Here is a 27,544-nt window from a genome sequence, read left to right as displayed (position 1 = left end):
CCGGTTTAAGCGCGTCTCTCTCCCTCTCTCTCTATAGTGTTTATTTCTTTAATGTCACGTCTTACACCAACACAATCCCCTTCTATCTTGAATGAAAGATACTTTCGATCAACCAATACAGCATCACCTAGTCCTACTGGCAATCCAGGTCCTTCTAAAAGAAGTATTCTATTGTCTGAAAATCAACTCAATAATGTAACCAGACAAAACCAAAAAAAAAGCAACACATATACACTTCTTTAATAGTAATGTCACCCAATTAGATTAATAAGAAAATTGCCAACATAAGACATGGCACAGCACCAGAATCGATTGATACAGACATGTTGAGCACAAGTAAGAACACATAAAGCATACCAAAAGCATAATCTCATATTTATATGCAATAGTATCATCGCCTGACCGACATGAAGAAACAGATAAAATAGATTCTTTTTCTGTTCAAATTCAAGAATATGCCATCATTGAGGACTTGTTATACATTTTACTGGTAAAAACGCATGATCTATATACGCTTCATACCTACAACTTAACTGCATGTATATAAGGGATTTGATGGTACCTATATCAAGCGTGTTTATCCGAAAATGCCACAAGATTACAACAGAATGGATATCGATCAAAGACCTCAATTAGAAGATTTCTACACTTGGGATCAACTCACCTATACCATAGACCCAACCCTTGGTAAAAAAAACAATGAATACAAAAAAAAAAGATATCAATTGTTTTCATAGATCCAAGTTTGAAGCATCTCGTAGAAAAGATATTACCCTTATCAACTTATTATTCATCCATTGACGCCTTTACAGAAACCTATTCACGCTATGAATACGGTATGATCAATCATGCACTGACAGCAGCCATCAAGACGTTCTTGAAAGAGTATACATCATTCATTGCTCAGCTAGAACATCAGTTTCATACCAGCAGTACGTTCACGCTTCATAAACTGTGGTTCTATGCACAAGATACATTGCACAGTATGAAAGTACTTTATGATTTGGTGATGACCATACGACTGGCCAAGGATAACGTGTTGGAGGACGAAGAGAGTGATGATATTGAGGCGGTGATTGAAGGATTGACAGAAAAGAAAACAAGTGAACGCAAGATACCAGATCATCAGAAGGGAGGACACATATTAAACATTCTAGCAGAAAGGCTCATTGGCTTAAGCGGGTAATTTTTAAATATATAATAGACAAGATCAAGACTAATACAGCAACAGCGATCCATCATGTAAGAAGATTTACACGTTTTTACTATCAAAAGCATCTGCCCCTTACTTTGACATGCTTCATTCCTGGATTTATCACGGAGAGATCATGGATTCATATAACGAATTCATGATTGTCGAAAAGAACACAGTGAGAAAAGAAAACTTGAAAGAGGATTTTAATGATGCCTATTGGGAGATGCGGTATACGATCCGAGAGGGATCTGTCCCTGTATTTCTAGAACCGATGAAGAACCAAATACTGCTGGCAGGAAAATACCTTAATGTCGTTCGTGAGTGTGGTGTGATCATTGCGGACCCTGAAGAGATGAATCAAGTAGCAGACGATGAATTGAAAAAGACGTTTCTGACAAACAGTCGTACAAGCTTTGCTCATATACCCAGAAGTGAGGTATGGGATGCCGTGAATGGTGCTCAGTTTGCAAAGAATTTGGAAGTAGCGTACAAGTATGCGAGTCATACATTGCTGGATTTATTGATGAATGAAAGACAACTTATTGGACGTTTACGGTAAGAGAGAAAGAGAAAAAGCATAAAAAAAACTGATTTAGGGATGGTTAGTTCTTTGAAGCACTACTTTTTCCTTGATCAATCCGACTTCTTGACATCATTTCTAGATTTGGCCAAAGAAGAATTAAAGCAGCCAGCGTCCGATATATCACAGACACGACTTCAGTCATTAATGGACCTCGTCTTGAGAAATTCTTCATCTGTTGCAGCCTACGACCCATACAAGGAAGACATCAAGGTGGGAATGAGCCATCTAAAGTTAGTGCCTCAGCTACTACGTATCATCAATGTCTCTGGTATGGAAAAAGAGATCCGCAAGGAATCCAGACAGTCGAGTCTGTTTGAAATACCTGGACTGGAAAGAGCCCAAAGCCTATCTGGCAGTTCCATGTCTTTAAACACAAAGGATATACTCACTGGATATGATGCACTGACCATTGACTATACCGTGACGTTCCCGTTGTCGCTTGTTATCTCTCGCAAAGCGCTGACCAAATACCAACTTTTATTCCGGCTTATTTTATCATTGAAGCACGTAGAGGACTTGTTATGCAACGCATGGATGGATGAAAAGACGGCCCTGTGGAAGACAAGGACCGTCAACGGTGAGATCGAGCGATGGAAGTTTCGTACAGTGTCATTACGACACCGCATGCTTGCGTTTGTACAGCAGTTTACTTATTATGTCACAAACGAGGTACTGGAACCTAATTGGAGAAGATTAGAATCGAACCTAATGACTGTATCTACAGTCGATCAAGTACTACAGTATCATTCAGATTTTTTAGACACTTGCTTAAAACAATGCATGCTGACGACAGGAAGACTGCTTCAAGTAAAAAATAAGGTTATATCCTACATTTATCTCATTCTTTTTTTCTGTTGGAAATAGATTTTTGAGAAATTGATAAAAGCATGTATAAAGTTTACAACTCTAGCAGAGAAATTCAATCGAATATTAAATCAGCTGGAAGAAGAGCAAAGTCAAGATGTGTTTGGAATGCCCAAGGTAGGACTCAAAGATACACCGACGACGATCGTATTTGAAAATAGTCAACGACGACTTGGAGAAATTGAACATGCATTTGTTTATCATATGAATTTACTTATTGAAGAACTGCATCTACGTACGACAGAGGAGACGCAATTCTTGTGTCTTTTGGTTCGATTAGACTATAACCAGTTTTATAATAAAAGTGAAAATAAATAAAATAAAAAAGAAATGGTTTATTTACAATAGAGAAAAAGTGATATTTACACAGCTATTTTTTCTAATTCAAAAATGTTTCTTGATTCCTTGACTTTGCTTCCTTTAAAGCATTGGTATTAATTGCTAGAAACCCTGAGAGAATAAATAAGGCACCAAGGGAATATCGAAGGTTAGGTATAATTCCTTTAAAGAAGATTTCACCAATCAATGCAAGAGGCGTCTATATAACAGTGTGAGTACGTTCAATGATGGCTGTGCCTATAACTTACGGTAAGAGCAATACCAAGAGTGACTACGAGAGGAGATGTCATCAACATGGCCAGTAACCAAAGATAGTCAGACAAGAAGGTACCAATGAACGCATTCAAAAAGATGACGGCCCAAAGTGTACCATTCATTGGCAATTCAAATGTCTCTAGTCCCAAATAATGGAGTATAGGCATTAGTGGCCAAAGCAATAAGATGTTGAATGCACCGACAAATCCAAAAAAGAGAGGCATATCGATTCTGTCCTCATTGCCAATCTTTAACTTGAGTAGAATAGTATAACAGCCGTAGAAAAAGGCGCCAGATAAGGCCAGGACGTCACCTACCAGTGGAGATGAAGCCTGGGTATGATCATTAATGTGATCGGAATAAGATACGAGAATGACACCAAGAAAGCTATGGAGTTGTGTTCATTGATGATCATCATTATTCAATACCCTCCTACCTAATAAGTACGGCTGCACATTTAATCACATTGAGTTGTTCTACTTTAAACAAGACGCCAAATGCTAAAGTAAATAAGCCTGACATGGCAGATAGAATGGTGCTACTTCCAACTGTGGTATAAGCTAAGCTTGCATTCGTTGTATAGTTGGCAAAGAACCAGAGGATACAAAAGGTTAGACTCAACTGGATTGTCTGGACTGTTGATAGCTTTTCTGTGGTTGTAGATGTTGATTGTACTGCGGCATAGGTCTATTGTATTTAAGTGATCAGTCTATTGTACCACATACACATCATTTCGTGTCTCTCTCTCTCTCTGCCATCTAATTTCCTTTTTTATACATGATCTCCTTTTTTGAAATCATGCAATGGGATATTTACCTTTGTACTCTGATTATTAAGCAATCTATTATGTAGAAACAATGAATAAGATTGAATATCTTTTAATACTTGTATCTTTTACTTTTTCGAACGCTTGCTTCTTTTTAATAAGAATGGTAAAAGATAGAATGAAAAAGTGGCTGTATTGAGATAAGTCACTAAAAATGGCTTATTATAATTCAATTCTCCAAATAGGCTCTGTTGAAAGTGGGGGTAAATAAAATAAGATATAGAATGATACACTATTTACATTCATGGCAAATGATGATGTAACCCATATTAATACGACACCGGACAATGCCAATATGCCACCCCAATATCGTCTTGAGGAGACTTGCTTTGCATCAGACATTGAACAGATATAAGAGAAAAAGAGAGAAAAAAAAAAAAAGATTTTGTGGGACTTTTTATAAAAGCAAATGATTGGCCAATCAATACAGAAAATGACGATAAAAGAAAAAGGGTCATCATCATCATCATTCATCACTCATCTCTCTTTTTATCTTCTTTGGTGAGACAAACATTAATAAAGGGCTGACGGTTACTCTTTATTCTTCTTGAGCCACATTGAACAGCTCTTGTCTGAGATTCAAAGTTAATTGAGGTACCCAAGGTAACTAGAGTGTATCTTTTTTTTTTCTTCTTTTATCCTGTCTTTCTCTCTCTCTCTTTTGTTCTATCTCTGACCCACTTTCCTTTAATTACTAAAAAAGGTAAATTAATAAAACGAACACACAATCTGTCACAGATGACTCATTAGAATAAAAGAGAGAACACAGACAAAAAGAGAATGTCACTTGATGTTAAACGACCATTAGTTGAAGATTGGAAAAAGAATAGAAAATATGGTGTCATTATAGATGCTGGTTCATCTGGTTCAAGAGTCTATATTTACTCTTGGAAAGATCATGAACATGCAAAGAGTGCATTCACTATAGATGAACTGAAAGGAAAGATACCTGTTGTTGAAAGAGCTGACTATAACGGTCTGAAATGGACTTCACGAGAGGAACCAGGTAATACACATTGTTTCAAAGGCGCGCATTTTATATATAATTATATATAGGCATATCCACCTATGGATCAAAACCATCTGAAGTAGGTGAGCATCTTGACATGTTGCTCAACTTTGCTAAAGAGGTCGTTCCAGAAGAGAATCAATCAAGTACACCTATCTTCTTGATGGCCACAGCCGGTATGCGATTATTACCACAAGATCAGCAAGAAGCATTACTCAAATCAACCTGCGACTACATCCACACAAATTCACATTTCTTCATGAGCAACTGCGAAGCCCACGTTCGGATTATCTCTGGTGAACTCGAAGGTGTCTACGGCTGGGTGGCCGTGAATTATCTGATGGGCGGATTTGATACGAGCATCAAGGCCTATATTGATCAGCAACCAAAAAAGCCAGAGGAACAGCATCACACGTTTGGATTTTTGGATATGGGTGGGGCCTCTGCTCAGATCGCATTTGAGCCAGAGCATCACCAAAAGGAAGAGCACAGAGACGATTTGACTCAGGTCACACTGAGGACGCTGGACGGAAGAACGGTTGAATATGACGTCTTTGTTACTACCTTTTTAGGATACGGTAGCAATGAGGCCAGAAGACGGTATTTAGAAAAACGTGTAGAGGAGGTGTTTGCGGAAGTGAATGGAAAGGAGCAGCAAAAGCACTTGCTGGACGAGCATCACCTGCTACATCTTCAAGATCCCTGTTTGCCTCTCAATCTGAACCTGACTGATTCTCACTCGACAAGCATTCCGTTATATCTACATGGAACGGGTGACTTTAATGAATGCATCAAGTATACCGAACCTTTACTGAACAAAGATGCTGCCTGTCCCACCCAGCCCTGTCTCTTCAACGGTGTTCATACGCCTCACATTGACTGGTCGGTGAACAAATTTGTGGGTATTTCTGAATACTGGTATTCAACACATGATATCCTTGGACTGGGTGGTGTATATGATTTTACAGAATATGAAGAAAAGGCAACACAATACTGCAGCAAAGACTGGAACGCGGTCATAGAGGAGCACAAAGACGTGTCACAGATGGAGCTGAACAGGTATCAGATGCAATGCTTCAAGTCCGCTTGGATTGTGAATGTCCTGCATGAGGGGATACAGATTCCTCGTATCAATAATCCAAGTGGCCATCTCAACTTGACAGAGGATGAACAGTTGCTAGAGCAGGTAAAGCAGAGCGTCGAATCAAAGAACTGGCATCCCCTCTTTCAGAGCATCGACACGATCAACGATATCCAAGTCTCTTGGACACTCGGAGCCATGCTGTTGCATGTTGCCAATCAGATCCCTTTGGAAGATCACCATGATGGATTTCTTGGCCACAACACAGACGACGAAGACGTACACGAAATCGCAGACGGTGTAGGCGTGACAGATGGACACAGGGTCGAGTCTGTGCCAGAACGGGAAAAGATATCTGCAGCCGTCCTAGGCGTTATTTTCTTTATCATCCTGATCGCCATCCTGTTTATGTTTTTCGTTTGCAAAAAGATGCGTAAACGACGCAGCTTCAACCTGGGCGCCAGTGGCGGTCTCTTGGGTAGTAATAATGACCTGTCCACTCAAAAGCGATTCCTGTCTGCTTTGACAAAATCGATCTCGAGGGCCACCATCATGATCCGACAGTGGATAAACCACCATGGACAATATACCTCGGTCAACACGACAGATGTCTCACTCGATTCATTGGATGAGCCTTCAAATACTTCTGAGATGGTGACGATCAGCATACCTGCCACCTTGGGTCCTTCCACCAAAACGCCAAGCGTGATCTCGAAACAGTACTGGAGTAAGAAGAGGTACAGTGGCGATAGTCATAGTACACTTTTTCCTCATGAACACAGTATTGTCGAAGGCGGCATTTTGCCGTTCAGGACAACGTCCGCACTCGGCCTGGCTAACCGTAATGGCAGCTCGTCCAACCTGACTGCCCGAACAGGAAGCGCGCCTAACCTATCGGGGCTCATGGATCGCTCGCCTTCACCTGCGGACATCCAACGGTCGAGGTCACGTCTCGGGTTTGTGATTCATGAACAGTCAGATGAAGAAGAGTACGTGATTCATGATGGCCCTGTGGAAAGCGGCACGGCTGCTACACTATGGTTACAGCAACAGACAGGTAGTAGACGTGGTAGTCCAAGAGGCAGTCCAAGAGGAAGTCTAGATGAAAGACGAAAAAAGAAGGAAGATGTATCATAGACACATGTGTATACCTTTTATTCACTGCATTTATTTATTATAACTTTATCCCTTTCTTTCTAATTACCCTTCATTCTCTAATAATAATAAACGTACACTCTTTATATTAAACATGATGTTTTATTTTCTTTATAAAGATAAAAGGAAAGGGGGAAAAAGAAACCAAAGTAGGGAAAAAGAAAAGGGGAGGAGAAAAAGAAGGTAGTTAAGAGTACATTATCTCGCTGTAAAAATGTGTTTGAATTTGATATATAGGTGAGCGTGTGTGTGTGTGTAAGGTAAGCTGGGTGGTGTGAGTATAGATATGATGTTGTTATAATGATCATTAATTAAATGGAATATGTGAATGGCTACAGGGTTGTATTTAACCTACAATTACAACATTAATATGTATAAGTATTCATTAAGAAACACTTACAGGCACAACCATTAGCAGCATTGCCTGCATTTTCCAAATCAACACCACGAGCATTCAATCCATTTTTATTTCTGCCATTACGAGAACCATCAGCCAATTGATCAAGTGGCATTTTCTTGGCTATAGCATGGAATAATTCGTGTACATTCTCGGCTGTCTTTGCGGAAGTCTCAAAGAATAATAATCCAGCTTCATCTGCATATTCTTGAGCAGTCTTTTAAAAAGTGAGTATAAAAGTGTATATATGTGAATTATTTGTATACCTTTGTTTCAATAGCTCTTCTTGCTCCTAAATCAGATTTATTACCCGCTAATGCAATTACGATATTAGGGTCCGCTTGACGTTGCAATTCATTAACCCAGGCTTTGGCTTTATCCAAGGATGACTATTTATATAAAATAAATAAAAAGATAACAATAAGAGATAGACTCCTTACAGCTTGTGTGATATCGTAAACAACAACAGCACAGTTGGCATTTCGATAATACATTGGTGCCAAACTCTATTATATGCTCTAATGATTAATGTATGTCATCATTTAATTCTCCGTATTCACCTTATATCTCTCTTGTCCTGCTGTGTCCCTAAATGATAGTATAAGTAAAAGGGCTCCTTTATAGCGTATTTATTCTTACCAAATTTCAAACTTTACTGTCGTATTATCATCCAATGAAATAGTCTGTGCCAAGAAAGCAGCTAATAGGTTCTTCAGTATTTTAAATATAAAATAGAATAAAGAAGACTCACCTCCAATAGTACTTTCTCTGTATTCGTCAAAATGGTCCTTTACAAAACGCATTACCAAGCTTGAATGTGGTACATTAGTTTCTTCATCTCGTTATATTTTATTAGTATTACCTAGACTTTCCAACAGCAGATTCACCTATGGATGGAGGGGATTAGTACATGTGTGTGTTATTATTCATCTGTTTATATTACCTAAAAGCACAAGCTTAAACTGATATGTCTTATTTTGTGGTTTAGTAGCCATTTTTCTTTTTATTAAAAGAAGGGTTTAAAGATTATTGAGAAAAAAATAAAAAAAAAGAGAAAAGAAGAAAGAGAGGAAAAAAAATAAAAAAAAGGAAAAAAAAAAAAAAAAAGGAAAAAAAAAAAAAAAAAGGAAAAAAAAAAAAAAAAGGAGAGCACTGTGATTCCAGTCTCAATTTACCAAGTATTTGAAAATAAAGCGCCTGTAATCACATCCGAGGTCGGAGTGGAGGCAACGGCAATTGTGGTAGGCACGGCCCATAATGAATCAATAAAGAAGTTTAAAATACTAAAATAACCATTGCTTGTTGTATATTAGCACTGATGTTGGCTTATAGAGTACCCAAAGAGCTTATCATAACTTGTCCAAGTCATATTATATATAAAAGAGAGAGTCTGCAGACAGAGTGACATCATCCTGATAGTATTTTTTTTTTTTTCTTTTTTCTTTACTTCCTGTTTATAATTGGAAGCTGTCGTTTACTCATTGTTCATTTCCAATTCAAAACTATCAGTAATTCCTCACTGATAAAGATATACAAGATCAATTCCAAAAACAAATGCAGAGGGACAGCTTCTTGAGCTACAAATGAAGAGTCAAAGATACAAGTGGTTGAGATCAGCTTCAGCTACCAGAGTGTAGCTCAAAAGAAAGCTCTAAAGTAGCTCTCCTGACAATGTTATCTTTACAGGATTGGAGGGTACTTTAGGTGGCAGGACTCTGTCAGTTGGAAATAGCATGGAATTAAATAACTGGGAAATCTAAATGCATCGCTGTTCTTGTCTCGCAATGTCATTATTGATTTTACAAACAAGAGTCAGCTGAAATTGATAAGCATCACTCTAAATCAGCTTAACAGCAGATTTATACATCAGCACAGATACTGAGCAAATATTTTAGGTCCATAACCATCATCACTATGGGAAATTCCTTCCGAAAGATTCAATGTCCAGTAAATGCAAAGTGGTGAGACAACCAAATGTCTTTTTTAGTAATCAGTATTACGATGAATGAAAGATGCGTCTGACAGTGTTGGATTTGTAAAACAATGAAAAACATTTTCTCTTTTACTTGCCTTCTTTACGCATTTCAACAAAAACAGTAGTTATTCTCTAGTAAGCATATTCATATTGTAATGGCTACACCATGACTACTTTGTAAAGGAATATCTTTAAACTTATAATGCCACAAGCTCAGATGGGCCAACTTTCATGCAAAGTACAATATTATGCAAAATGTATGTGTGACATCTTTGAAGCACCCTTCTTCTTTCTTTTCCTTCTTTCTGTTTTCTTCTTCAACAGCTATTTTATCAAATACATGTTAAATGTCAGGTAACAAAAGGGACAGCTTAAATGCTCTTTTCTCTCTTGTGTAAAATACACCCTATTTGTGGCTCCAATTCCTTCAGTCTATAAGTCTGCATCTGATTGGTTTAAATATCACATATATATTGTATTATAAAATTGAGTATTTCATTTTGGGATGAATTTAAAGTGTAAATCATTTTACACACATTTTACATTTTACATTTTACATTTTGTCAAATAAGGGATAAGTAAAGACTATTTAAACTTATTCTTAACAAGTGCTCATTCTACCTTTACATACGTTCTTTACCTTGATTACTTAAGCATTTTTTCGATATAATAAAATGAACAGTCCTCACCCCAATTCACCTCATGTCACCATTCCTTCAAGAGATCGTACACCTTCTTCCAATGGTGCTCTCATGGTAGAGTACTCGCAACCTATACGCACCACGGGTGAAAGACTTGGTTCTCTCGTTGGAGCTTCACTTACGACAGTTGGCGACAGCGTCTATGTCTTTGGCGGATTTGATCAATACACCGATGAAATCTTTAATAAATTGTATAAACTTGAGTACAAAGACACATGCCATTGGACACAAGTGATTTATACAAAAGGAGAGCCACCTATCAAACGCCACGATCACTCAGCTACCTTATGGAACGGAAATAAATTAATTATTTTTGGCGGCAATTCTGAAGAAGATCGATACTTTAATGACATTGTCGTACTCGACCTCGATACGCTCACCTGGCATCATCCAGAGACGGCTGGATTTATTCCTGAAGGACGCATTAAACATTCGGCAACTATTTTTGAAGACAAGCTCTATATTGCAGGAGGAGTGTATGCAGACTCGACATCCTCTTTTGCAGACACCCTACTGGTTTTAAACTTGCAGACCTGGGAATGGGAAAGACCGATACCATTTACGAGACGAGCACAGCATATGAGTTTTGTGTATAACAAAAGATTGTACCTGTATGGAGGTCTGCGGGAAGATATGAGTCGATCCAATGATTTTACGTTTATTGATTTATACAGGCCCGATAACATGACACAACTCGACATCACGTCAACATCTTCACCGTCGTTGTTGTTTGGTCAGCGATTTGCTCAAATATGTGGCGATCAATTAGTTGTCCTGGTAACCATACCATTTAGAGAAGCTGTGATCACCGCTCCTGCAACTGGATTATGGACCTTGGATTTGTCATGTATGCAGTGGCAGTGTCGTGAATTAGGGGAGCGATATGAAACTTGCAGCTGGCACTGTTTTTCAATGACTGAAAATGACAAATACTTTTATCTGTTTGGCACAAATGAAGACGACCCCGAAGAATTCTATTCGATGACGCTGCGGGTAGATCTGGAGGAAGTCGGTGTCGTGCCTGTACCACCTCCACAACTGGGACATGATTTGCTTAGGCTAATGAAAGAAGAAAACAAGAAGGGACAAGAGCCAAACTTTACTATTTGCTCATCTATAGAACCAGACGAACCTGGCATATCCGTCCATCGTCTGATCCTTCTCGCTCGATGGCCCTATTTTGTGAGCCTGTGGGACTCTGGTATGTCAGAAGCAGTGAATAACAAGATTGCGATTGCTGAACCTTTGTCAACACTCAGAGGATTTGTAAAGTACCTGTACTCAGATTCAATAGAAGACGAAAACGAATTTCCAACAGAACTGGTTTCTGATTTGTTAGTAATGGCTCATATCTATATGGTGCCTAGACTCTCGGCCCTGTGTGTCAGAAGATTGTTTAACGAAATAGATATTGAAACAGCAAGTAAAATCTATCACAGCGCAAGCCTTTCAGAACAAAAAGGATTGCAGCAAGCAGCACTGCATTACATCTTTCAGCATTTTGGCGCAGTGTCTCATACAGCAGCCTTCAGGTCCCTGCCAAGGCCAATACTATTTCAAATATGGGACTACATGCCAGAAAATGCCTCCATCGTAGGCAGAGGACAACAAGATATGTACCAACAATCCCTTCCAGCAACACAAATCACATTTTTAGAAAACGAAAATAGAGAAGACGACCTTGAGATGGATGACTAGCAAAATAAATTTTTTTTGGCGTTTTTGTTCTTTGCGTTTCTCTGGGAAGCGTCCATAACTTGCTTTATTTGGTATTTTGCCCATTGTTTTCCCTTTTCTACGTGTAAATTAAAAGTCCGATTTTTTCTGGCAGGTTCGAGCGACTACCAGGATGATAGAATCAAACAGAGTATATAAGAGCATCCTTCTTTCTTTTTTTTTGTTTTTTTCTTCTTTAGCTTTTCTTTCGATTAGATTTCTTCCTTCACAAGATGGTCGCCGAAACTGAAACCTTTTCATTCCAAGCTGAAATCTCTCAATTGATGAGTTTGATCATCAATACCTTCTATTCCAACAAGGTAAAGTATATATTCACCATGATATAAATGAGCATCTCTAACATCTTGTAGGAAATCTTCTTGCGTGAGTTGATCTCTAACGCCTCTGATGCCTTGGACAAGATTCGCTACCAATCCTTGACGGACCCTTCTGTGCTTGATAGCGAAAAGGAACTCTATATCCGCATCATCCCCGACAAGAAGAACAACATCTTGTCCATTCGCGATACTGGTATCGGTATGACCAAGGCTGATTTGGTCAACAACTTGGGTACCATTGCCAAGTCTGGTACAAAGGCCTTTATGGAAGCCCTCTCTTCTGGTGCGGATATCTCCATGATTGGTCAATTCGGTGTCGGTTTCTACTCTGCTTACCTTGTTGCTGATAAGGTTCAAGTCATCACCAAGCATAACGATGACGAACAATACATTTGGGAATCTGCCGCTGGTGGTTCTTTCACTATCACTCGTGATGAAGTCAACCCTTCTCTTGGTCGTGGTACCGAAATGCGTCTCTTCTTGAAGGAAGATCAACTTGAATATCTTGAAGAGAGAAGAATCAAGGATATTGTCAAGAAGCACTCTGAATTTATTTCTTATCCTATTCAACTTGTTGTTGAAAAGGAAGTTGAAAAGGAAGTCTCTGATGATGAAGAGGAAGTCGTCTCTGAAGAAGGTGCCAAGATTGAAGAAGTCAAGGACGAAGAAGACAAGAAGGATGAGAAGAAGAAGAAGACCGTGAAGGAAACGGTAACTGAAAAGGAAGAACTCAACAAGACCAAGCCCCTGTGGACCCGTAACCCAGAAGATGTCAAGCCTGAAGAATATGCTGAATTCTACAAGGCTCTTACCAATGACTGGGAAGATCACTTGGCTGTCAAGCACTTCTCTGTCGAAGGTCAACTCGAATTCCGTGCTATCTTGTTTGTCCCCAGACGTGCTCCTTTTGACATGTTTGAAACCAAGAAGAAGAGAAACAACATCAAGCTTTACGTCCGCCGTGTCTTCATCATGGATGACTGTGAAGAATTGATCCCTGAATGGCTCAGCTTCGTCAAGGGTGTTGTTGACTCTGAAGACTTGCCTCTCAACATCTCTCGTGAAATGCTTCAGCAGAATAAGATCTTGAAGGTCATTCGTAAGAACTTGGTCAAGAAGTGTCTTGAGATGTTCCAAGAAATCGCTGAAGACAAGGAACAATTCGACAAGTTCTACGAAGCCTTTAGCAAGAACATCAAGCTCGGTATTCACGAAGACTCTCAGAACCGTGCCAAGCTTGCTGACTTGTTGCGTTACTACTCTACCAAGTCTGGCGATGAAATGACTTCTCTCAAGGACTATGTCACTCGTATGCCTGAAAAGCAAAAGAACATCTACTACATCACGGGCGAGTCTCGCACTGCTGTCGAACATTCTCCCTTCTTGGAAGGCTTCAAGAAGAAGAACATTGAAGTCTTGTTGATGACTGATCCTATTGATGAATACTCTACTACACAATTAAGAGAATACGATGGTAAGAAGCTGGTCTGCATTACTAAGGAAGGTGCCGAATTACTTGAAGAAGACGAGGAAGAAAAGAAGAAGCGTGAGGAAGAAAAGAAGGAATACGAAGGTCTTTGCAAGACTGTAAAGGAAATCCTTGGTGATAAGGTCGAAAAGGTCGTCCTCTCTCAAATCTTGACTGATTCTCCATGTGTCTTGACCACTGGTCAATTCGGCTGGTCTGCTAATATGGAACGTATCATGAAGGCACAGGCTCTCCGTGATTCCACCATGTCTAGTTACATGGCTTCCAAGAAGAATCTGGAACTTAACCCTAACCATGCCATCATCAAAGCTCTCAAGGCTAAGGCTGCTGCTGATTCAAATGATCGCACCGTCAAGGATCTTGTGAGTCTGTTATACGAGACTTCTCTCTTGACCTCTGGTTTCTCTCTTGATGATCCTAGCTCATTCGCCACACGTATTAACCGTATGATTGCTCTTGGCTTAAGTATTGACGAAGAAGATACTCCTATTGAAGAAGCCTCCAAGGAAGAAGCTCCTGAAGAAAACAACGAAGCTTCTAAGATGGAAGAAGTTGACTAAATTCCCTAATTTTCTCCTATAAAACATATCATCATTTCATTTGTATATTCTTCAATTCTTTTTACATAATAATAAACACTATTTTTCTGGAATATTCCATTATGCAAAGTTTCTTAGTACAGTCAAGATATCTTACTGTTCCATCACTACAGTCACCAACTATATTAGAACTGTGATGAACAGTGTGAGTAGCCATATTCCTTAAGTAAAAGCTGTAAACTCAGAGATTTTGGTGACTCATGATTCTTTTATAAAACCTTTTTTGTAGTCAAGCCTTCCTGAATTCAAGAAGAACCTACGGCAACTACCAGATGCTGATAATCATACCGTTGGCTTTTTTTTTGGAAGACGTACTTGAGCAAAGTAAAGCAAAGCAATGTTTCTTTTTCCATATTATTCAAAAGATAAAGTAAACAAGAAACTCATATATTGCACAATAGTCATAACATTTACAGTGCGGTACAAGACATCAAGGAGGAGGAAGCCATGTTTAACGACATGTTGCTACGCCTCTTCCTGAAGGCAGTCTGTGCGGCTATCAGCACTGATGTTACCCAGTTTAATCCTGGAGAATCCCAGCTTTGGTCTATGGCGAGAAGCAGCAGCAATTCTAAAGTCGACGGCGAAACAGCATTGTACAATACAGATGGTATCATAAGCCTGCATGGCTATGGAAAGCTGGAAGTACTGCTTTTGGAGACATCAAAGTATTTTGATAGTATCGATAGTTTCCAATACAGCTTCGACCATCATGAAGGATTGTTCGGCTCTTTGTCGATGTTGAAAGCCATTGCAGACGCCTACTCCATTGGCAACATGCAAACTTTCGGCAAAGTGAAGGATTTTTTTGTCCATGCGGCAGGTATAAAAGAATAAGCAATTTCGATTTGTACCAAATGTTTTAATTGACTTCATACGCAAAATATAAAATAGAGAAAACTGTTCGCCTCTGGTCCATCAGATACGTACCAGAAGGATCAGCTTATGAGCTTTGACTGGAGCAAAGCCTGACGATCAAGCCTTCATTTGACTAAAGAGCCGAACAAGTGCCCTTTGTCATAAAGCTCTATTGGCTAATGAAGGTAAATATTTTGAATAGAAGTTTTCTAGGTAGACACTAGCAAACTCTTATCGATAGTATTTAATCGGAGAAATAGCCACGAATATTGCAGCAGTCAAGCAAGAACATGAAGCCACCATTGGTGTTTGTTTACTGGCCTCCTCTATGCCGAGGGATAATCTGTCCACTTCTGTCACTTGCAGCATACTGATGTTGACAGAAGGAGAGGACAAATCTGGGATATTTCATTTGTTTTTTTAGTTATGCACTATTTTCATTTGAGATTGGGACAAAGGGAGATATCTTCACTGTAAATTGATTCATCACCCGAAAGCATGGTTTGTGCAAAAGAATGAAAAATGAGCGATATTTATTACATAAAAAGGGATGAATTAGATTATTTTTCAGTAAAGTCCTTGAGCATATCAAAAGGCTTAGTTAAGACATTTGCCGCAGCAGCAGGGAATCCTTGGGCAGGAGCATCTGGATGAGGTCTTGTAACAGCAGTTGCCTTATGAGCCTTGAATGAAGCACCTACACGTTTCAAAGTGTCTTCGCTAATCTTTTCTCTCAAAAGAGGCAATACTTCGCTTTCTTCAACTTTGACGTGATCGAGAACAGACTTCATGGCTTCATCCAATTTTTGATCAAAGTTGGCGTCGGTCTTGATGTCAGATTGCTTCACATTGTAAAGTAAGTTTCTGTGATCTTGATGTTCGTGTAAGCTTCTTTCGTAGTGACCTTCACCAACGGAACCACCAATGTCTTCTCTTAATAAAGGATATACCAGCAGTTGTTCAACTTCGTCATGTTGTACCAACTTTTTGATTAAATTGTTGCAGATGCTCATCTTGCTATCCTTATCTTGAGTTTGCTTATACTGTTCATAGAGCGCTTTGGCCTCGTTATGATCGTGGATGATGAGGTCAATAACATTGTCAGACTTTATGAATACGGGAGCACCAGTTTTTCCAACCATTTCTCCAAACTTGCTTGCGGCCTTGCTGATACCAGACATGATTTTTAAAAAAAATATATATTAGTGTAAGAAGATGATGAGTAGTTTAATTAAACAAGAATAACAGTCTTTTATATAAAAAAAGAGGCGATGATGTAAATCCGTGTAATGTCATCAATCCCTGATTTATGCTGCTCATAATGTCATTTAATTGACGTTCCATTGACGTATAAACCATCTCTTTTGCAAACCTTGTCTTTTTGTGTTCACGCCATACCGATTCAACAGCATCTGAATGAACAATAATACTTTAATTATCAAGCAATTCAGACCATAATTCATATCCCCATTAGCATATAAAGGACCAAACTATTACGTAATGATCCCGTATGTGTACGCATAACTGTATCAATTTGTGAAACCGATCAACCCACTGCATAAATCCCCTTTGATCTTTTTTTCTGTACATCAAAAACCCGATCTAGATTTGTGAAATCTTTTTATGGCTGTATGTTTTTCACATCAAGCTGAGAATATCTTTGGACACGGTCTCTTTTATAGGTATCTGTCAATCATTATTATCGGGTAGATATGTTGTTCTTTTTTTTGTAAAATCATTCTCTCTTTTGATAAATTATGTTGCTTCTGAAACAGGCATCATGCAAATCAATTCCCTTGAAAAAATATATCACTTTTATAAGAGATAGCTTGTGGCTTAAAAAAAGGATATGAAAAAGAGCAACTATTACCAGTTTCTTAAGCTATCCCTCTTTAATAAAAATTATTATTATCAGCAAGATACGAATGAAACCAAAGGAGAGCTCTCTCTATTCATTTTGGAAACTTTTTGTTAAGGGCAAAAGAAAGAAAGAAGGCACATGATTGGCCCTTCATTCTACGTCATCACTTTCACTGAGTGTGCCGAGCCATGCGCGCGGATACAAAATCCAGGGTGGGACTTTTTGCCTCTAAAATTAGGCCCCAGCTTCACTGATTTTTATACCCTTCTATTTGAACTTCAAAATTATTCTTTCTTGTTCAAACATGTCCATCGCTCGTAACGCCATTCGCTCCATTGCCGTCAAGGTAAAGAAATAAGAGCAGTAATTAAAGAGAAAGAAAAAAGCATTTTTTTTCTTTATTGAGAACATTACTAATCTACTTGCTAGCCTGCTCGCGTTGCCGTTCCTGCTATGGCCGCTCGTAGCTTCTCTGTTGCTGCTGTCATGAAGAAGGGTAAATAAAAACAAGTCAATAAAATCAAGATGACAAACACTTTTTTGTATTAGATGTTCTTCAAGATTTGTTCTTGAAGGAATTGAAAGCTTACAAGCCTCAACCTGTTGTAAGAAAAAAAAAAAAAAGTGTATAAATGTATGCTGATTGTGAAATCCGTAGGCTACCACTGACGACAACGTTGCCAAGGACTTGAAGCTTCCTCCTGCTCCTGCTGTAAGTTTATTGATTGGATATAAAAGATGTATATTGATGATATCTCGTAGGTTCCTGAAATTGAAGCTGATATCAGTCAACAATTGGCCGCTTATGATGCTGAACCCGAGGAAGTTGCTCACTAAATCATACTAGATTAAAGAGAGAGAAAATAACAACAAACAGACAAAAAGCCAACATGCAAATATGATTGATGTTTTTGACGGCATAAAATAAAACAATATAGTGTAAATTATAAACGACAAGTTTTCATATTGGATGAGTGCCTTTTTTTTATTTATTTTTTTCATCAGATAAAAGAAGACAAGGAAAAGGTCTAATGACATGTGTAAAAAGGGGATCCTAAGCGGGAATTACCTATCTAAAGATATCCTCATTGGCTTAAATTGACTTTCATCTACACAAAAAAGTTTTTTTTTCTTTTTTTTTTTTTCTTATTGTCTTTTTCTTTTTTGACATTCAATGGAAAACAACAGCAAGACGGGGCCACCATCGCCTACGATTCCTGAGAGTATTCCAAGTACAACGCAGACACAATTTGAAGCTTATCCACCAGCAGAATCACCCAATCTATGGAAACTCTTCAAGTCTCAAGTTGGAACCAAGGAAGGGTGGTGGGGTGCCTTTGACTGGAAGATGATGTGTATGCCATCCATTCTCGTAAAGGAAAAGAAGAATGCACCCTTTTGGGGATTGAACAGTCGATTACCATTGGGATTAGCCCTTGTCATGGGCTTCCAACATGCTTTGGCAATGGTAAGTAAAGGTGTATATATATATCAGACCACAATCAATAAATTATTTGACAGGTTAGCGGAGTTGTCACACCAATCCTCATTATGGTCGGATCTGGTCCAACTGCCTTAAACTTGGAAAGAGAGGATCAACAATACTTGCTGTCAGCTGCTTTGATCACATCTGCCCTTTTATCACTCATTCAAATCACTCGTTTCAAGATATGGAGGACAGGTACATTCGATCCGATGCGCTTCATTTTGTTTCTGATTCCCGTTTTAAGGTTACTACATTGGAACTGGTTTACTCAGTGTAGTTGGTCCCAACTTTGCCAGTATTCCTGCAACAGGTGCAGTGATCAAAAACATGTATTCAACAGGATTTTGTTCGACACAGATCTTGGAAGATGGAACAATTGACTATTTACCTTGTCCTCGTGCTTGGGGCGCCATTCTTGGAACAGGTAAGTAAAATGACAAGAGAGAGAGAGATGTGACTGACATGTTTTAAAAAGCAATGGTGTGTTCATTATTTGAAATCGGCATGAGCTTTTTACCACCTAAGACGATTCGTCGCTTATTCCCACCTATTGTTAGCGGAACAACCATCTTATTGATCGGATGCTCCGTGATTAGTACAGCCTTGAAGGATTGGGCTGGTGGTTCAGGTAATTTCAAAAAAAAAAAGAAGATAAACAAAAACTAACTATCGTTCAGGTGGTTGTGCTTCCATGCCTGCTACCGGATTATATTCTAAATGTCCTAGCATCAATGCACCTCATCCGCTTCCGTGGGGTAGTCCTCAATTCCTTGGACTGGGCCTTTTAGTCTTTGCCACAATCATTTTGATTGAAAATATAGGTTCACCCTTCATGAAGAGTTCACAGGTAAGAGAGAAAGCGAAAGAAGAGGCGAATATATGAAAACATGTACATGTCATAGATCATCATCGGTTTGATTGTTGGCTTGATTGTTGCAGCAGCCTGTGGCTATATTGATCACAGCACGATCGACACTGCTCCTCCCATTACTTTCCTTTGGGTACGAACGTTTCCGATCACGGTCTATGGACCAGCGATTATACCCTTCTTGATCGTGTACCTCGACAATATGCTCGAAAGTATTGGCGACATCACTGCCTCATGTGATGTATCTGGCGTTGAAGTTGAAGGAGAACCGTTCCAACGTCGTATCCAAGGTGGTCTCCTTGCCGACGGTGTCAATTCATTTTTGGCTGCCTGTATGACGATCACGCCTGTGGTTACGTTTGCACAAAACAATGGTGTTATTGCCATGACGCGTTGTGCCAATCGGCTTGCGGGATATTGCTGTTGCTTCTTTATTTTGCTCTTTGGCATCTTTGGAAAGATCTCGTCTGTCTTCTTGGCCATTCCTGCACCTGTTCTCGGCGGCATGAATGCTTTCCTCTTTGCATCCGTCACTGTTTCTGGTATTCGTATCCTTGCTTATCTCGACTGGACTCGACGCGATCGATTTATTGTGACTTGTTCGTTGGCCCTTGGACTAGGTGTCACCTTGGTTCCTACTTGGTTCACTCATGTCTTTAGTTATTCTGGAGATAATTTGGCACTCAAGGGGTTCCTGAGTGCTATTGAAACCATTGTTGATACTGGATACTGTATCGGGTCACTCATGGCTATTTTCTTAAATTTGGTCATCCCAGCCGAATGGGGACCGGAAACAGTCAAGGAGATTGAAGAAAAGATGCAGCAAGAAAAGGAAGCGATCCGTGATGGCTTTATTCAAAACTCTGTTCAAGATCCACTTGAACGTATTTAATTGTACAAAACAAATAAACCCTTTTAGAAATTGACTCGGGATAATCTTGTACAACTCAACCGCGCGCGTTACTGTTCCCCCCGCCTCCAGAAATTGGGTATAAATACATAACCAAAAATTTTCCCCTCTTCCTCTTTTTCTTCTTTATTCTTTTAAACATGCCTTCCGATGTAAGTTTTTTTTTTCTTAGAGATGAATGTTGTCTAAATGGGTATATATAAAAAGAAATTCAACACTGCTGCTGAAGAAGTTAAGCAACTCTCCAAGACTCCTTCTAATGACGAACTCTTGGAGTTATATGCTCTCTATAAGCAAGCTACTGTCGGTGATAACCTTACTTGTAAGTTCATCCAGACATTGTTTTCATCATAACTAATGATAGTATAGCCAAGCCTACTTTTGATCTCAAGGGACGTTACAAGTGGGACGCATGGACCAAGCTCAAGGGTAAGTCAAAACTAACTTTTTGTTAAGTAAGCTCACACTTTGCGTATAGGCATGTCTCAAGAAGAAGCTGAGCAAAAGTACATTGAATACGTTGAAAAGCTCAAGGCCAGTCAATAAACTCTCTCTAGTCTATAATGTGTGTGTGTCTGTGTGTGTGAATAATAAAGTGTCATTTTACTACAATCACATGTATTCGATTCATTGCTTGGTTTGAATTTTATACTTTTTGGGGTTATTGACCACATTTTACGTATCAGGCACATCATATATTCTTTATCAGTAAAGAGGAAGCAAGTTGTTTCTTTTTTTTTTGCTTTATTATTTGAATTAGTCAATAAGAATGATTATTATAGAAATGAAAAGAAAAAAAGCGCGTTCATGTGCAATGCTGTTTAAAGGAAGAGAAAGAAGGCCCATTTTTCAAATACCGTTGACAAGTGAGGAGATCAAGCAGGTCTCAAAATCATCAGGTTTTTCTATTTCAAGTAGCGCATATCTCTCTTTTTTTTTTTTTTTTCCTTTTGTTTTTTTAGAGAATGACCCTAATGAATCAAGAGGTCACCATCAATAACAACAATACCAAGGACGACAACGATAACAACAATAGCAATAATACCAACTATAAAGAAATGGAAACACTAACAGAAGAGTTTGATGAAAAAGTTAATTTTATACATGAACCTTTAGATGATGAAGAGTAAGAAGAACAAGTACACATTTCTATTTTTTTATTTACATCTGTTTATATTTCATATAGTCATAATAATAACAAAGAAGTGGAGAATATCTTTAGTCAAGTAAATAATCATGAAGGTTAGTTTATAAAAGAGAGAGCAAGCATGAATAACGGAGACTGAATTCAATATAGCCCGTAGACCTTCTCTTGCACCAAATCAACTAGATACCCAACAAGAGGAACAACAGAAACCAACTCAACAAACAGAAATACCCTTTGATTTTAATCGATTCTTGGAACAAATGAAGAGTCGTAGTGCGAAACCGATAACTCGATATTTTAAAAGGTAAAGTTTGTATATAAACAATACCAATGGCTCATCTTTTTTATTAGTTTTCTACAAGCATTCGATCGTCGTCCATGGACAGTGAATGAACAAGTCAAGATCATTCAAGACTTTTTAGATGTAATGATGACTATTTGTATAATTTACAAGAATAACAATTCAATCTAGTTCATCTATGTGAAAATGCGTGAAAATGAGATATGGAAAGATATGTCAGAGCAAGAGTTCTTTAATGCTAAAGAAGGCATGGAAAAGTTGGTCATGAATAGATTATATTATGCGTAAATATGCAAAAAATAGGTCATACATGCATATACAGTGCCTAATGATTTTTACAAGTACATTTTGTCCGAGCACAACAGACGATAAAGAACGAGATGATCTTTTGTATCAGAAAATAAGTATATTCAGATGGATACGTGAAAGACATTTGGATATACCAGAAACAGAACATAACGAAGCCTTTTTGACATTTGCTGAGTCTGGTAAGACAATGTTTTGCACCCATTTTACAAAATCATAACATATTATTTATAGAATTGTTGAAGATGAACAATTACAAGGCACCAAGAGACAAACTGATTTGTATTCTCAATTGTTGCAAAGTTATATTTGGTAAAAAAAAAAGGGGAAAAACAGCTTGAAATCCATAAAGTAACCATGTTATTTAGGCTTAATAAAGCATGTTGAAGGAGAGGGTGGAGCTGATAAATTTTTGCCGATTTTGATTTATGTCATCATTAGAGCAAACCCTCCTCGGCTAGTTTCCAATACACAGTAAGGATGATATCATTCTCAACTTTGATATTAGCTAATATTTGGATATAGGTATATTTATCGATTTAGAAGTATAGACCAATTACAAGCCGAGGCAGGGTACTATTTAACCAACCTGGTAATGATCTTAATAGAATGACAATGGGATAATGTCTTATACATATTAATATAGATGGGTGCTATAGCGTTCATCGAAACAATGGAAGCAAAGTCATTATCTATTACCAAGGAAGAATTTGATAGGTAAGGTTTCATATGATGGCAAAACAATTAAAAAAAAAGGCACATCATTGAATCATCATTATAGCAATATTGAACAAACGATGAATGAGTTAAAGATGGAAAGACCTTCGATTAGTCTTAATAAGCAACAAGTCAGCTATGAAAACGCGCTTCATCCATCTCGATCATCACCTCGCCTTCCAACCCAAGGCTTACTCGATTCATCCAAAGCTGTAGCATTTTTAGAAAAAGGAAGCTTATTAGCACAAAAAACTATGCAAAGGCCACTAAGTTTTGTAGGCAAAATTTTTCAGGGACTTACACCCACAGAAGAATCAAGACCACCTCTTCCACCTCGACCGATGACCGATCAGGGACCTATGCAAAGAGAACAAAAGGAACAATTTGAACAAGACTTACAGACATTACAGACCATGTTTCCTAATATTGATCCCAGTGTATGTTGCTTAGTGCTAAATGCCAATCATGGGGTCTTGGCTCATTCTATTGAAAAGTAAATACTTATTTATAGTTATACGTGGCTAACGTGTATATATATAGTCTATTAGAGATATCAAATCAACAACATCATCGATAAAAATAGTTTTTTAACTCAGTCGCATAAATAAACCATGTGAAGGGATAAAAGAATAGTAAAATAGAAAGAAAGTAAAAGAGAGAAAGAGAGAGAAAGACAGTGCTGAGCGTGGCTTTAACTTGACGTAATATAAATTATCCTCCTTTTTTCCTTTCTTTTTTTTTTTTTTTTCTTCTTTTTCTATTAAAAATGAGTGATAATAACGAAGAAGTGAATAATGTTGACAAGATCCCTACTGAACAAAAGGGAGCCTTTCATTCCTTTTTGAAGTCGCTTGCTTCCTTTTCTGGCGACTTATCTTCTTTAACATGTCCTGCTTTTCTGTTGGCTCCTGTTTCATTAATTGAATACTCGTAAGTACATATCTATATTTATACATGTCATCTTATAGTTCCCTAGTGAATACTGGACACAACAACCGGACCTTTTTACAGATATTACAAAACCAGATGACGAAGTGGAACGAATGACCAATTTCGTCAAATGGTTCATCTCTTCTCTAAACGCGTCATACTCTCGTCGTGTACCCAAAGGTGAATGGGAAAAGAAACCTTATAACCCTGTGTTGGGAGAACAGTACAAGATGCATTGGGGAGACCTTAACGGTTCTGGTGAGACAGAAGTTTTATGTGAGCAAGTGTCCCACCATCCGCCTATCACCGGGTTCTATATCAAGAACGATAAGCATGGTCTTGTCTTGAATGGTCACTCTGGACAAAAGACTCGCTTTTCAAGCACTTCTTTGATTTGTGACCAAGTCGGTCAGTCTGTCCTTACTTTGAAACAGCGCAACGATGAAACATACATGTTCTCATATCCCTCAGTTACCGTGAATGGTATTTGGTACGCAGGTAAATATTAAAAAAAATACAGCGTGAGGGGCTGCTTTTTTGTTAACTTTATGATAGCACCCTATGTTGAACTGACAGGTACATCATATGTTCAGTCTTCTACTGGTTTATACTGTACCATCGAATATACCTCTCGTGGTTGGATTTCTGGAGAAAAGAATCATTTCAAGTGCTACATCCGTCGCAACAGCAACCCTAAAGAATATATTTACAAGATAGAAGGTCAGTGGAGCGCTAAATCAACCATAACGCCTTATAATTCCAAGACATCCCAGCCTTTCCTGGACGTGACACAACTCACGCCTGCATCCATGCATATCAAGGAAATCGACGAACAAGATGAGATGGAAAGTCGCAAGATCTGGCAAAAGGTATCTGAGGCCATTCGAGCTAATGACACTCAAACTGCTGGTATCGAAAAGAGCAAGATTGAAAATAAACAGAGAGAAGAAAGAGCGGCTAGAGCAGAAGCAAATCACGAATGGGAACCCAAGTATTTCCACTGGGAGAATGAAGAGCCTACGGTATCTATGCTTCAACGTATGCTAAGTTCAACTGTAAAAAGTAAATATAATCCTGCTACTAGTGGCAATTGGGTTATCAGACAATAATAAAATAAAACAACATGCCACGGGTTAATAACGATTGCTTAATGTGGACTTTATCAGTAGGAAATCTTTGCGGGAAATTAAATTAATATACACACAGCTTAAAAGCTATACCTTTTGTTTTTTTTCTTTCTTTCTTTTTCTCTTTTTTTTCCATATACAAAATGTCTACCGAGCATCGTAAATCATTTTCTAATGGACCCATTTTGGGCGGTACAGAAAGTCAAGAGAAGGCCATCGAGGAGTTGAAGGATTGCTTCAAACTATCCACGGAGCAGTTGAAAGGGTTTAGAAATAACCTGATAGAGGAAATGAAAACGGGTTTAGAATCAAATGAATCTAATATGGCTATGCTGCCTTCATGGATCTTTAAACATCCCACCGGCCAAGAAACGGGTGAATATCTTGGTTTAGAAGTGAGCGGTAAGTAGTTTTTAAAAAACAGTGAGAGACTGCATTATGGATTGACGTAATAAGAAAGTAACACCAACCTCTGTCTACAGGTTCTAACGTCCGCGTCTATCTTGTCAACTTACATGGCCAAGGGCGTATCAGCACTCGTCAACAGAAATACGTGATACACGATCCATTGAAGAAAGGATCGATCCAGAACATGATTGATTTTCTCGTCGAAAGCGTAGATTCGTTTTTAAGCTTTGTGGGTAAATATGAAATCAAGTCGCCTTTAGCCCTCGGTTTCGTCCTCTCTTTCCCTCTCGAGCAGAGCGCGTTGAATAAGGCTGTCGTCATCCAATGGACCAAAGACTTTGAGATCACGGGTGCCAACAACAAGAACATTGCTGAGCTTTTACAGACTGGATTTAAGCGTCGTCATATCAACATCAACGTCGAGGCTGTCGTGAACGGAGCGGTCGGGTGTCTCTTGGCTCACAGTTATCGAAGCCTGGATACGCTGGTTGCATGCACCATCAGCACAGGTACAAATGCTGCATACTGGGAACAAGTCAGCGAAATCAAAAAGTACAATACGCAATCACCTCCCAATGGAGATGGCGAGATGATCATCAACACAGAATGGGGAAGCTTTGGAGACAATAACCTTGCGTTCTTGCCACGTACCTTTTATGATAACCGTCTGAACCGTCAATCAGTCAATCCTGGTATTCATGTGTTTGAAAAGATGGTCTCTGGTCTCTATCTCGGTGAGATTGCGCGTCTGATCATGGTCGATTTTCTTGATCGTCGCTTGCTCTTTGACGGACAGTATTCGACCGAACTGAACACACCTTACTTCTTTGAAGCGTCTTATATGAGCGCGATTGAGTCGGATGATTCAGTCGATTTAGAAGAAACAAAGCATATCTTGGAATCTATCATGAACATTTCATCCACCACTCTGACCGATCGTCAGATTGTCAAGACGATTTGTGACCTTGTGGCCCGTCGTGCTGCTCGATTGGTCGCTGCTGCTATCAGTGCCATCATCGATAAGAAGGATGCGCTCGAACAAGGATTGACGATCAGTGAGTATATTAGAAACAAATGTGACCATAGAGATAACTGATGATTATTATCATAGGTATGGAAGGCTCTGTCTGGGAACACTTTCCCAACTTCCCAAGAAGAGTGAATGATGCATTAAAGGCGCTCTATGGTGAACGAGTGAATCATATCAACATTGGTATCACTCGTGATGGACATGGCATTGGTGCTGCACTGGCTGCTATGATTGCCATCACTCAAAGAAAACAATAAAGAGATCTTTTTTCATGTGATACTTTTGTCATACATCAATGCATTTTCTCTTCCTTTTTTTTAATTTCTTTATTCTCTTTTTCTTTTTATTACTATCATGACAGAAGAAAGCTCTTATGATTACTTGTTCAAAGTAGTCGTCATTGGTGATTCTGGTGTAGGAAAAACAAATCTACTGAGTCGATTTATTCACAACACATTTGATTTCGCAAGCAAGAGCACGATTGGATTGGATTTGAGCATGAAGAATATAATCATTAAAGATAAAAGGGTTCGAGTGCAGATATGGGATACGGCAGGCCAAGAAAGATACCGAAGTATCACTAAACGGTAAATCTAAATATGAAAATAAAAATAGAGAGATGAACCATTTCTGCGTATAGATACTATAGGGGTGCTGTAGGTGCATTACTTGTGTATGATATTACAAAGAGAGAATCATTTATGAGTATACCAAGATGGCTAAGCGAGATCAAATCGAACGAAGCACACTCAGAGAGCATCTTCATGCTGGTGGGCAACAAGTCAGATTTAGAAAAAGACCGACAAGTGACAGTAGAGGAAGCATTAGAGTATGCAAAAGTAAATGATCTGGTGTTTATGGAAACAAGTGCTCTACAGAGCATCAATGTCGAAAATGCATTTGATTCACTTATCCATACAATATTTGACAAGTTATCGAGTAAATTGACCACGATGGATGATAAAAAGACAGAGTTTCTGAGAGGCCAGACTGTTCAATTAAACAATACCGCTCATCATAATAAGCGTTATAGTAATAATTCATGTGCGTGCTAATAATAATATACCATTTTA

At 38.6% G+C, this 27,544-nt stretch overlaps 15 protein-coding genes across 15 annotated transcripts; 12 read left to right on the top strand and 3 right to left on the bottom strand.

Annotated features, from left to right (window-relative positions):
- Positions 1-38: 38 nt before the first annotated feature.
- RHIMIDRAFT_81839 (uncharacterized protein) lies at positions 39-3,081 on the top strand. The gene is made up of 7 exons (XM_023615740.1): positions 39-336; positions 390-490; positions 549-687; positions 738-1,182; positions 1,232-1,750; positions 1,802-2,585; positions 2,643-3,081. The coding sequence occupies exons 1-7, from the start codon at positions 324-326 to the stop codon at positions 2,958-2,960; spliced, it is 2,319 nt and encodes a 772-aa protein (XP_023461677.1). The 5' UTR covers positions 39-323; the 3' UTR covers positions 2,961-3,081.
- Positions 2,975-4,438, bottom strand: RHIMIDRAFT_270794 (uncharacterized protein). The gene is made up of 6 exons (XM_023612210.1): positions 4,303-4,438; positions 4,135-4,250; positions 4,053-4,077; positions 3,673-3,923; positions 3,230-3,623; positions 2,975-3,180 (listed from the first exon to the last, which is right to left on the bottom strand). Exons 1-6 carry the CDS (start codon positions 4,402-4,404, stop codon positions 3,022-3,024), a joined length of 1,047 nt encoding a protein of 348 aa, XP_023461676.1. The 5' UTR covers positions 4,405-4,438; the 3' UTR covers positions 2,975-3,021.
- A 6-nt stretch (positions 4,439-4,444) lies between these two features.
- On the top strand, positions 4,445-7,389 carry RHIMIDRAFT_270785 (uncharacterized protein). The gene is made up of 3 exons (XM_023612209.1): positions 4,445-4,765; positions 4,821-5,068; positions 5,119-7,389. Exons 2-3 carry the CDS (start codon positions 4,843-4,845, stop codon positions 7,287-7,289), a joined length of 2,397 nt encoding a protein of 798 aa, XP_023461675.1. The 5' UTR covers positions 4,445-4,765; positions 4,821-4,842; the 3' UTR covers positions 7,290-7,389.
- Positions 7,390-7,401: 12 nt separating this feature from the next.
- On the bottom strand, positions 7,402-8,770 carry RHIMIDRAFT_231492 (GTP-binding protein ypt5). The gene is made up of 9 exons (XM_023607696.1): positions 8,648-8,770; positions 8,567-8,591; positions 8,456-8,514; positions 8,344-8,404; positions 8,265-8,292; positions 8,145-8,210; positions 7,971-8,093; positions 7,708-7,921; positions 7,402-7,658 (listed from the first exon to the last, which is right to left on the bottom strand). Exons 1-9 carry the CDS (start codon positions 8,697-8,699, stop codon positions 7,654-7,656), a joined length of 633 nt encoding a protein of 210 aa, XP_023461674.1. The 5' UTR covers positions 8,700-8,770; the 3' UTR covers positions 7,402-7,653.
- A 1,661-nt stretch (positions 8,771-10,431) lies between these two features.
- RHIMIDRAFT_208730 (galactose oxidase) lies at positions 10,432-12,078 on the top strand (the record flags this gene model as incomplete). The annotated part of the gene is made up of 1 exon (XM_023607082.1): positions 10,432-12,078. One exon carries the CDS (start codon positions 10,432-10,434, stop codon positions 12,076-12,078), a length of 1,647 nt encoding a protein of 548 aa, XP_023461673.1.
- A 251-nt stretch (positions 12,079-12,329) lies between these two features.
- On the top strand, positions 12,330-14,570 carry RHIMIDRAFT_231485 (heat shock protein 90; the record flags this gene model as incomplete). The annotated part of the gene is made up of 2 exons (XM_023607695.1): positions 12,330-12,416; positions 12,468-14,570. 2 exons carry the CDS (start codon positions 12,330-12,332, stop codon positions 14,481-14,483), a joined length of 2,103 nt encoding a protein of 700 aa, XP_023461672.1. The 3' UTR covers positions 14,484-14,570.
- Positions 14,571-14,848: 278 nt separating this feature from the next.
- RHIMIDRAFT_295516 (uncharacterized protein) lies at positions 14,849-15,478 on the top strand (the record flags this gene model as incomplete). The annotated part of the gene is made up of 2 exons (XM_023614193.1): positions 14,849-15,345; positions 15,417-15,478. The coding sequence occupies exons 1-2, from the start codon at positions 14,970-14,972 to the stop codon at positions 15,476-15,478; spliced, it is 438 nt and encodes a 145-aa protein (XP_023461671.1). The 5' UTR covers positions 14,849-14,969.
- Positions 15,479-15,940: 462 nt separating this feature from the next.
- RHIMIDRAFT_208647 (uncharacterized protein) lies at positions 15,941-16,522 on the bottom strand (the record flags this gene model as incomplete). Its single annotated transcript, XM_023607075.1, has 1 exon — positions 15,941-16,522. One exon carries the CDS (start codon positions 16,520-16,522, stop codon positions 15,941-15,943), a length of 582 nt encoding a protein of 193 aa, XP_023461670.1.
- Positions 16,523-17,429: 907 nt separating this feature from the next.
- RHIMIDRAFT_295514 (uncharacterized protein) lies at positions 17,430-18,356 on the top strand. Its single transcript, XM_023614192.1, has 5 exons — positions 17,430-17,587; positions 17,671-17,737; positions 17,791-17,846; positions 17,900-17,953; positions 18,004-18,356. Exons 1-5 carry the CDS (start codon positions 17,546-17,548, stop codon positions 18,076-18,078), a joined length of 294 nt encoding a protein of 97 aa, XP_023461669.1. The 5' UTR covers positions 17,430-17,545; the 3' UTR covers positions 18,079-18,356.
- RHIMIDRAFT_81688 (Xanthine/uracil permease) lies at positions 17,990-20,630 on the top strand. The gene is made up of 6 exons (XM_023615739.1): positions 17,990-18,709; positions 18,763-18,922; positions 18,972-19,151; positions 19,203-19,355; positions 19,405-19,574; positions 19,630-20,630. Exons 1-6 carry the CDS (start codon positions 18,416-18,418, stop codon positions 20,485-20,487), a joined length of 1,815 nt encoding a protein of 604 aa, XP_023461668.1. The 5' UTR covers positions 17,990-18,415; the 3' UTR covers positions 20,488-20,630.
- Positions 20,631-20,645: 15 nt separating this feature from the next.
- RHIMIDRAFT_242120 (acyl-CoA-binding protein) lies at positions 20,646-21,051 on the top strand (the record flags this gene model as incomplete). Its single annotated transcript, XM_023609720.1, has 4 exons — positions 20,646-20,657; positions 20,713-20,827; positions 20,875-20,934; positions 20,984-21,051. 4 exons carry the CDS (start codon positions 20,646-20,648, stop codon positions 21,049-21,051), a joined length of 255 nt encoding a protein of 84 aa, XP_023461667.1.
- Positions 21,052-21,457: 406 nt separating this feature from the next.
- Positions 21,458-23,693, top strand: RHIMIDRAFT_270776 (uncharacterized protein). Its single transcript, XM_023612208.1, has 12 exons — positions 21,458-21,631; positions 21,692-21,747; positions 21,803-21,956; positions 22,004-22,076; positions 22,125-22,237; positions 22,296-22,441; positions 22,494-22,571; positions 22,628-22,733; positions 22,785-22,851; positions 22,906-22,976; positions 23,041-23,469; positions 23,517-23,693. The coding sequence occupies exons 1-12, from the start codon at positions 21,471-21,473 to the stop codon at positions 23,551-23,553; spliced, it is 1,491 nt and encodes a 496-aa protein (XP_023461666.1). The 5' UTR covers positions 21,458-21,470; the 3' UTR covers positions 23,554-23,693.
- A 5-nt stretch (positions 23,694-23,698) lies between these two features.
- RHIMIDRAFT_81666 (Oxysterol-binding protein) lies at positions 23,699-25,293 on the top strand. Its single transcript, XM_023615738.1, has 3 exons — positions 23,699-23,906; positions 23,953-24,404; positions 24,462-25,293. Exons 1-3 carry the CDS (start codon positions 23,743-23,745, stop codon positions 25,013-25,015), a joined length of 1,170 nt encoding a protein of 389 aa, XP_023461665.1. The 5' UTR covers positions 23,699-23,742; the 3' UTR covers positions 25,016-25,293.
- Positions 25,177-26,728, top strand: RHIMIDRAFT_208656 (uncharacterized protein; the record flags this gene model as incomplete). The annotated part of the gene is made up of 3 exons (XM_023607077.1): positions 25,177-25,435; positions 25,516-26,496; positions 26,553-26,728. 3 exons carry the CDS (start codon positions 25,177-25,179, stop codon positions 26,726-26,728), a joined length of 1,416 nt encoding a protein of 471 aa, XP_023461664.1.
- A 97-nt stretch (positions 26,729-26,825) lies between these two features.
- On the top strand, positions 26,826-27,526 carry RHIMIDRAFT_208681 (GTP-binding protein ypt3; the record flags this gene model as incomplete). Its single annotated transcript, XM_023607079.1, has 2 exons — positions 26,826-27,058; positions 27,112-27,526. 2 exons carry the CDS (start codon positions 26,826-26,828, stop codon positions 27,524-27,526), a joined length of 648 nt encoding a protein of 215 aa, XP_023461663.1.
- Between the last annotated feature and the right edge of the window lie 18 nt (positions 27,527-27,544).

This window comes from Rhizopus microsporus (assembly GCF_002708625.1).
Source record: "Rhizopus microsporus ATCC 52813 unplaced genomic scaffold scaffold_28, whole genome shotgun sequence".
NCBI classification, from domain to species: Eukaryota; Fungi; Mucoromycota; class Mucoromycetes; order Mucorales; family Rhizopodaceae; genus Rhizopus; species Rhizopus microsporus.
Note: the sequence above shows the minus strand (reverse complement) of the source record. Positions and strands in the feature narration are given on the sequence as shown.